Source organism: Nanorana parkeri, unplaced genomic scaffold (genome assembly GCF_000935625.1).
Source record: "Nanorana parkeri isolate BGI_ZX_2015 unplaced genomic scaffold, ASM93562v1 scaffold156, whole genome shotgun sequence".
NCBI classification, from domain to species: Eukaryota; Metazoa; Chordata; class Amphibia; order Anura; family Dicroglossidae; genus Nanorana; species Nanorana parkeri.
In genome coordinates, this window is record NW_017306424.1 from 413,682 (window position 1) to 423,240 (window position 9,559).

Below are 9,559 nucleotides of genomic sequence, written 5' to 3' on the forward strand. Positions count from 1 at the left end.
CCTTTTTCCCCATGTCTTCAAGTAGTCTATCCTTTGCTGCTGCTTCTTTTATGTAATCTCAATGGCTAATGTGAAATGGAGAGTGACCACCGCCTGTGTTGAAAGGTAGGCAGAACTAGGAACTCAGGTGCGAAGATTTCACTTTCAGAGTCCCTGAGAATTAAAGGAAGCTAATTAATGATTACACCAACCAGCATTTGTCCAGGTGTGAAGTATCAGGTTGGATTTGCCCTGTCGCAAGACCATGCATTTCAAGAAATCTTTCTATAGAATTATACATGTAACCTCTTTAATGCATGTTATTTACCTGTGTAGACATTCAGAAGCCTTGAGAGTGCTGCTGGTCACTGCCATTTTGGATGCGATGTTAGCAGAGCCGCCACTAATTGACATTTTATAGTATTCCCTTTCAGTCCTCCCTTAGCAGCTACATGTAGGGAGTAAGAGGAGGGGCAGAGATGCTGGACCAGCATAGTGAGTAGTTAGACACTCCCAGAAGAGGCAGCCCCCTCCTTCTTGATGTGCCAAAAGGAAGGGGGCTGTTCTAGGGAACTGCAAAATGTAGACATGTCACCAGCACACCAGAATCCTTTTAAGATAGCAGAATGTTCATTTGGTTGAAGTTCCTTGTCATTTAAACAAGCGCTTTCGGGGCCGCGCAGGGTCCTTTCATCAGGCTTAGCATTGTCAATGCTAAGCCTGATGAAGGGACCCTGCGCAGCCCTAAGAGCGCTTTTTTATATGAGAAGAAACTTCAAATAAATGAACATTCTGCTATCTTAAAAGGATTCTGGTGTGCTGGTGACATGTCTACATTTTGCTGATATTTGCGGCACCATCTGCAGTCACTGCGAACACCCACCCCATTACAAGGGACTTTCGGCAAGGAGTGCAGCAAGGCAAAGAAAAATGTTCTACGGAACTGACTCTTCCTGCAGTAGTCCAAGTTTTTGGCAAGTTTAAATGCACATTGCAAGTGAATAAAAAACATTTATAGAAAGGAAAACACTGGTGACGGTTTGGCAATCCCCAAACAACTGTCCTGAATCTCTGCTTCCTTTTCTGCCCACACCACCAGTTAAATGAGAACACCAGTAGTTTCTTGCCGTTACTTCTCATGATGATCCCTCTTTTCTACATAAGAATTTTTTTTTTTATTGGCATGAATATTTTTGTGATTTTTTTTTTTAATCTGGTATCAGGGATTTTCATCAACTTTTCATCATGCCCGTAACATTTCTTTTTTTCCTGACCACCTAAATTAGGTCTTATGCACATTGGCAGTTTTTATATGCATTTCATTAAGCTGTTAAAATAAACCACGTGTCTGTTTTATGTAATTGAGGTGCCCCACACATTGGTCATATCAACATCTCATATCACTTTTTGCACATCATTGTGCTGGGGGTTTTATTAATGCGAACTTAAAGTAGACAATAGTTTTACATATATAATCAAAACACATATTTGTGCTACCACTAAACACATTTGTCTTTGTATTACTTATTTTATTAGCACCTTGCAGAGAACCTTGAACCACTACAGGTGAAACTGGAATAATTAGAATATCGTGCAAAAGTAATTGCAGTAAGTGCTGCAAAATGGGCCCAAACCAAGTACTGAGTACATATGCATGCTTGTACTTTTCAGAGGTCCGATATTGTTCCATGTACAATCCTTGTTTTATTGATTGCATGTAATAATCTACTTTTTTGAGGTTGTGGATTTGGGGTTCTTGGGGTTTTCATGAGCTGTAAGCCATAATCATCACATTGATGACAAATCACGGCTTGAATTATCTTGCTTTGCATGTAATATGTCTATCTCATATATTAGTTTCACCTTTTAAGTTGCATTAGTGAAATAAATGAACTTTGCACGATATTCTAATTATTCGAGTTTCACCTGTATGTGTCTCTACCTATGAGAAACTTATTCTGTCATTTGTGTACAATAGAACATTATGCTTAAGCTGGCAATACACGTTCTGGCTGGACAACAGAAAAGTTCTAGTTAGCACCATGAATGGAGGAATCTCCCTAGGCCAGCTATTGTATTCAAGCAGGTGCGGTTGCGTGGCTGCTGGAATATCCGAATAGTGACTGCAGCTGAATGGCACAGCTTTCTGCCCGGCTCCTTTAGATATTTCATTTAAAGTTTGTCGATCTGGTTGAGGTCAACAGGGCCACGCACAGCTTGGATATCCTCTGATTTGCAGGCGAAATCGAGCCATATATGGTTAACTTTACAAGCCGGTTGACCAGAAAGTTTGTTTAGGATTGTGGTAGGAAACCCTGAGCACACAGCTTAAACGCACTCAAACTTGTTATCACATCAAATCGTACCTGTGCATAGAGGGTGTTATAGGTTCTTTAGTGCTTTCTCTCTTGTGTCACATGCTTCTATTAATTCCTACATCTCAACTGTGAAATCACAGACTGGAATTCAAGCTTCTGTAGGTAAAGTAGGTTCTACTAACACAGCCTAGATTTAGTGACATCATCCCTCATTTCCTTATATGCTACAACTATTATTGACTGACATCAGCCAATAGAAAATATAAATTCATGATGAAGAAATGGAAAATAAATGCGAGTAAAGTAAAATGTTACATGGTTTCATAACTGCTATTTAAAAGAGAACTATGGGGTAAGTGTTTTTTCCCATAGTTCTCTTAAGGGTCACGGGAGGACATATACTAGCATCCTCCCGTGACCCAAAGCTCAGTATACCGCGAGGTACAGCTCGCGGTATACTGAGACCGCCGCAGCCAGGACGTACCCTGGCATTACTGTCGAGATCCACCCAGCTGCATGAGTTACAGCTGGCTCTGTCTATCTAGAAGCAGAGCCAGCTGTACCCACCCCCTCTCCTGTCCGTTCCTCCAGTCACGCTGGAGGATCAGAGCGGGGAGGGAGAGAAACTCCCTGCAGTGAGCCGTAAGTGACAGTCATGGCTCTCTGCAGGGAGATGATCGAGAAGTGAGTGTGCGACGGTATGCGTTCGCTCACTTCCCGAACTATTGAGCCGACGTGTGACAGTTTCATTGTCACACGTCGGCTCGAACTATGAGGCTGAGTGATTTGCACTCCCCTCATAATTCTCCTTTTAAAGAGCTTACAACAGTCTCTAAGCACAGGTATTGTTTGATGGGATAGCAAGAGGAACGTCATGGTTTACTTTAGGTTAAAACTACTGAAACTTGTAAACAGTGCATACACTTTGTGTATGTATAGCAATCTTCCTGTTAAGAAAGATTTCCCTTCCTAAATGCTGGCAGGTCCTTTCACTGATTCCATATCAATATTCCCAAGGCTTGTTTACATCCATAGGCCTCAGTAAAAGCTAGGGCAGGCATCTTGAGAAGGTAGGCAATGTACTGCAGAGATCATGCATTAGAGGCAGATTGGCGTTAACTCAGCCCTAATGTGATTTACTAAAAACTTGTACAAAGAATCCCTGATCCCAGCAGACCCAGAAATTTCATTTTTATTGTTTTGCACGTTATTATTCCATTATTGTGTTTTATTCATTGCCCATTTTGCTTACATTTCACATTTGCTGCCATGTTTATCTCCAGACTTTCCTGACATTCCATATTCTGACTGGTGTGCACATACCATCCCCAATCATTTAGAAGTGGTATCCCATTCTTCCAAGTATTCTGGAATTTCAGGGTGTAGTGATGGTGCATCCCAGGGCTCTGCGAGCAGTACCAAAAGTACAGAGTTAGTTCTAGGTAAGTGGATGCCTAAATCCGTTTTACTCCTCTTCCTTTTGTGACAGGACAAATATTTCTTTTCATGAGTTACTGCCCTCACTGTCAGTGCTCTGTAGCTTTATCAAAGAACTGAACTTCTTAGTGCTGTTGGTTGTTGTATCTTCTAGGCACTTAGAAGACTGGAAAATAGCAGGAAACTTTCATAATTGGTCCCATTGTTGTTAATGTACCTGAGCCTTTGTGCAATGGGTATTGAAAAGAATCACCCCCTTTTAAAATAATCACATTGTGTTGCTTTGCAGCCTGAAATGAAGAGAGACACAGTTTTTGTTTTATCCACCTGTATTTACTCAGTGCAACTTATAACATCCAAGTGAAAAATATAACACCAACATGTCAGAAAAAAATTCAAAAACAGAATCACTGAGTTGCAAAATCGATCACCCCCTCCTAAAAATGACTTGTACACTCAATCAGGTGTAGCTAATCACCTTCTCAATGGCACACAAAGCCATTTGACTTTCAATTGTGATCAGCTGTGGTCATTTTGATTTGCTCAGCATGAAAAGAGCTTTCCTGGAGCGTTTCAGTCCCTGGTACTGCAACTGAAGCAAACAGTCAACTATGGTTGGCAAGGCACTGTCAAAAGATCTCCGGGATAAGGTTGTGGACAGGCACAAGTCAGGAGATGGATACTAAAAAAAATTCAAAGGCTTTATCAATGCCTAGAAGCAGAGTGAGGTCTATTATTAAGAATTGGAAGGTATTTGGTACAACACAGACCCTCCCTGGATCAGGATGTCGCTCCAAACTGGATGAAAGAGCCAGTAGGAAACTGGTCAGAAAAGCTAGCAAAAGGCCTACAGCAACTATGAAGCAGTTGCAGGAATTTATGACAAAGAGCGGTCATTGTGTACATGTGACAACAATATCACAAATTCTCCACAAACGTGGCTTGTATGGGGAAAAAAGCCACTCCTCAAGAAAGGCCACATGCAGTAATGGCTGATCTTTGCCAAAACACACCTTGAAGATTCTGAGGCCACATGGAAAAGGGTGTTATGGTCAGATGAGACTAAAATTGAATTGTTTGGTCTCGACACTAAACAATATGTCTGGCAGAACTCCAATACCGTTCACCATCCAAATAACACCATTTGGAGGTGGTAATATCCAGTTATGGGGGCGTTTTCTCTGCAGCAGGGACGGGAGCACTTGTCAGGATAGAAGGAAAACTGGATGGGGCAAAATACCGTCAAATTCTTGAGGGAGATCTGGTGCCCTCTGCCAGAAAGTTGTCAATGGGAAGAAAGTTTACCTTCCAACATGACAATGAACCAAAGCACACAGCAAAAATGACCACACAGTGGTTGAAGGAGAAAAAAGTGAATGTCCTTGCATTGCCTAGTCAGAGCCCAGACTTAAACCCCATTGAAAATCTGTGGAATTACTTGAAGACTGCAGTCCACATACAGTCACCATCAAATATAACTGAACTTGAGCAGCTCTGCAAAGAAGAATGGACAAATATTGCAAAGTCTAGATGTGCAACGTTAGTAGAGACATGGCCCTACAGACTAAAGGCTGCAATCAAAGCAAAAGGTGGTTCAACAAAATACTAACACAAGGCGGTGATCCTTTTTCCAACTCAGTGATTTTGTTTTTTAATTTTTTCTCACATGTGTTATATCATTAACTTGGATGTTATAAGTTGTACTGAGTAAATACAGCTGGATAAAACAAAGGATGTGTTTGTCTGGTATTTTTTTCTATACCCACTTTATATATCTGGTTACCAATAGGTGGCATACAAGCAGCATCTTAGACCACAGTAAAATCACATCACTGCAGATTAGAAACCCAGATCTGTTGCAGATATTAAAGCTTGTCTACCTTTTTGCCAATTTCAGTATCCTAAAGTATTACAGGATAACACTTAAATCTTATTTCCCCAATCATCTTCCAGGACAGCAACCTGAAAGATGATTGGCTCTCGCATCTACAGGAAACACAATCGGAATCGGAAAAGTTTAACCCCCCCCCTCTCTGTCCCTCAGTTTAGATTGTGTTTCTTACCATTCCAGGTCGTCGATATGTTTGTTTCTTTTCCTGGCCGGATGGCCTCTGTGAGGCTCTGCTGGGATGAGCGCTGTGCTTCAGCCTTGTCCTGTTTCTTTCTGCCAGGTTCTCTTTCCCCTATTTTTTTGGGGGTGGGGGGACAGATGCCGGAAGTCCCCTTGTCTGTGTCCTGCTTTCTCTCCCCGGTGGGAGGGGCAGCAGTTTGAATGGGCAGGAGTGCAGGTGACTGGAGGAGGCGGGACTTGAGTTCCAAGCCTCATTCTGTGGTTTAGCACATAATTTTCTCTGGTGCCTGTTGCATCACTTCCGGTCGCCGCAGCACAAGGCTCCAGGGCAGACAGAGCGGGGAAGTTTGCTGCACGCCGAGACCACCATGAGTGAGGATGGCGGATCGGCAGTGGCTGCACCCACACTGGCTGTGTGCAGAGTGCAGGTTTTTGGGTGGTGGCAAAAGTAGTACAAAGGCGTTTTCAGTGTTGATTATTTTTTTCTTTGTTGTGGGAGCCTATTGAATTACAAAAGTCTGCCCAGATCGCAGCTCCACCTGCTGGCCCAGCCGCTAAACATGTCCGGAAGTGCTGTGGCATTTGTAACATTAAGCTTCTCTGTGAAAAGTGTATTCAGAAATTGTTAGTGAATCCTCTTCTATAATGCAAGGGTTTATGGATAGCATAAGGAATGAGATGGTAGCTACAGTTCAATCTTTTAAGTGCCTTTCCTGAATTCTTATTATTCAGTTTTATCTGCGGGTCTCTCCGGGCCCAGTATCAAAACAGGGCTCTGTTTCGGTCTCACAGGGAGAAGAGGAAGAAGCCCAAGGGCCTGATTCCTCTTCTGAATGTTCTTTGGGGCAGGGAGAAACCTTGGAGGGAGACGATAATTTAGTAGGTTATTTTCTTAAGATGACATGGACAATTTGTTACAAGCTTTTTATGTAACGGAACAGATTCCAGACCATTCCTGGACCCTCATCTGTTCAGGATAGAGTGTATAGGGGTCTGCGGGAATCTCAAGGTAGATTGTTTCTGGTGATTTAGTTCAAGAAGAATGAAAGGAACCAGTGAAAAAAAATCTGGCATTTAGATCCTGGAAGAGGAGATTTCCTTCTGGGAAGTAAGATGAAGAGAGTTATTTTAAATGCCAGAGCTGCACCCAGCCTAGATTTCAGGTTTCAAAAAAGTCTTACCTGTCTTTTGAAGATCCATGTTATCTGAAGGACCAGATGGACTGAAAGCTTTATTGGATAGGTCCTGGGATGCTAATTCTTCCTCTATGGCTCCTGCTTTGGCTGCTACTTGTGTTGCTAGAAACATGGCTCTATGGCTTGAAAGAGTTTCTCAGCATTTATTCCAGGTGGCCCCCTACAGAGCAGGTTTTGGAATCCCTTTCTGTTGTGGGTAAGTCTGTTTCCTATTTGACATATGCGGCAGCTGAATCAGTTCGGGCGTCTGCTAGATCGGCAGCACTTATTAATTCAGCTAGGAGAGCTACCGTGTTTCCCCGAAAATAAGACACTGCCTTATATTTTTTGTGGCTAAAAAAAACATACTAGGTCTTATTTTTGGGGTAGGTCTTATTAATTTTTTTAATGTATAACAATCCAAAGTTAAAGGAGAACTATGGGGTCAGGGCTTTTCCCCATAGTTCTCCTTAGGGTAAAGGGAGGACACAAACTAGCGTCCTCCCATCACCCTAAGCTAAGTATACCGCGAGCTGCAGCTCGCGGTATACTGAGACGCCACAGCCGGAGCGGATCCCGACATCGATGTCGAGATCCGCCCAGCTGCGTGAGTGACAGCTGGCTCTGCCTATCTAGAGGCAGATCCAGCTGTACCCGCCCCCTCCCCCGTCCGTTCCACCAGTCAGCGCTGGCGGAGCGGGGAGGGGGGAATCCATGCCCTCCCCTGTCACGGCAGAGAGCCGTGACAGGATCGAGAAGTGAGCGAACACCGGCATGTGTTCGCTCACCTCCCGATCTACTGAGCCGACCTGTGACAGTCTCATTGTCACAGGTCGGCTAGAACTATTAGGTGAGTGAAAAGCACTCACTTCATAGTTCTCCTTTTAATGCAAATCCAAATTAAATAATCCAAAATGGCAAAGTTAAGAATAGGGTGATCAGGGCAATCAGGGGTGCCATACCTTTCCAGAGCAATTTGGTAACCAATCTCTGGCCAGAATGAGCGAAGCTCGCTTTCACTATCAATTCCTCACAGGCGGAGTGCATTTGGTATCACTCCGTCTGTGACCGGAGCCGCTATAGAGGAAACATCGGCTTATGCGGCTCTGCTCCTTGCGCTGCCGCCTCGCTTCCTCAAGCGCTGGCTTTGCTGGCACCGCTGATTCTCACCCGCAGCTCTTCAAGTTCCCCCTTATGCCATCACCGGCCCTAGGAATGGTCACAACTAGGTCTTATTTTCGGGGTAGGTCTTATATTTTAGCAATTCCCAAATTGCTCCAAGCCTATCTTGGTTGCTCCAAGCCTATCTTCATTTGCCTATTTTTTGGCAACATCAGCAGTTCCTAAGGTTTCTAGTTCAGACAGGGATGATAGTTGATCAGTTCAGGGCGTTGCCGTTTGGGCTCGCTGTTGTCTCATACATTTTCTCAAAGATTTTGTTAGGGGGGTAGCTCATTTTCATCTCCTGAATGTATCAGTAATCCCCTACTTTACAATTTGCTCCTGTTTGCACCCACAGAGGAAGTGCTGTTAAATAACCGACAGAGGGTCAGAGAGACGTTACAGGGTCTTGGGTGGATTCTGAACTTAGAAAAATCCTCTGATCGCAGCCCAATTGAGAATCTTTCTGGGGTATCTGATAGATTCAGTCGCGGAAGAGATTGCAGGGATTCCAGGAATTGTTTGAGAGGTGTTTTCAGCGGAATTCCTGTCACTGACAGAGATCATGAGAGTGTTGGGTGTCATAAGGTAGGAGACCTTCAAGCATTGTCCATTAAAGAGCCTTATCTCTCCATCTTGCCAGATAGGGTTATACTTAGGCCTGACCCCCCTGTATTAGCCTAAAGTAGCTTCAGCTTTTCATATGACTCAAGAGAGCTACCTTCTCTTTCTGAGAATCCCAAGAATCTAGGAGAAGTCATGTTTCACTCTTTAGATTTCTGAATATGTTTACTTCGATATCTGGAGGTTTCCAGGAGTTTAAGGAAATCCAGTCACCTTTTGGTGGCCCAAAAAGGTCTGTCTAGCGTCTAGATCCACTATTGCTAGGTGGATTAGACAGACCATTGCTTTTGTGTATAGAGAAGAGGGTTTAAATATCCCTGCATCTTTGAAGGCAATTTCTACCAAATCTTTAGTGGCTTCTTGGGCAGAAAAAGTGAGCCCTTCAGTGGAGCAGGTCTGCATGTAAGCTGTGTGGTCAAGTCAGAATACCTTTGTCGAGCACCACAGAGTGGAATTCCTGTTACAGCAAGATCTAGCCTTTGGCAGAAAAGTTATACAAACTGTGGTCTCGCCCTAAGGTAAGCTTGATTTTTTTTTTCTTGCCTATCCTCCTCAGGTTGCTCTCCTGCAAGATGATTGGGGAGATACCCAGTTAGACTTGCCGGTAACTGTGTTTCTGAGAATCTTCCAGGACAGCAAGCCTACTTCCCACCCTTTCTTGATCTATTTGTTGGTTTTTGTATTTTTTCCCCTCGTGCACTGGTGGAGGTATTTGACTTTAATCTCTACTGAGGGACGAGGGGGGGTGGGAGGGGTTTTTAAACTTCTCATTTTGTTTTCTGTAGATTAGAGAG

General features: G+C 43.5%; 1 protein-coding gene across 1 annotated transcript in view; it reads left to right on the forward strand.

The window, feature by feature from the left end:
- Positions 1 to 9,559, forward strand: part of RICTOR (RPTOR independent companion of MTOR complex 2) — a 144,975-nt gene that overhangs the window by 124,426 nt on the left and 10,990 nt on the right. The window contains exon 36 of the mRNA XM_018554400.1: positions 3,581 to 3,739. Coding sequence (XP_018409902.1) covers positions 3,581 to 3,739 — 159 coding nt within the window. The remainder of the gene's footprint in view (positions 1 to 3,580; positions 3,740 to 9,559) is intronic.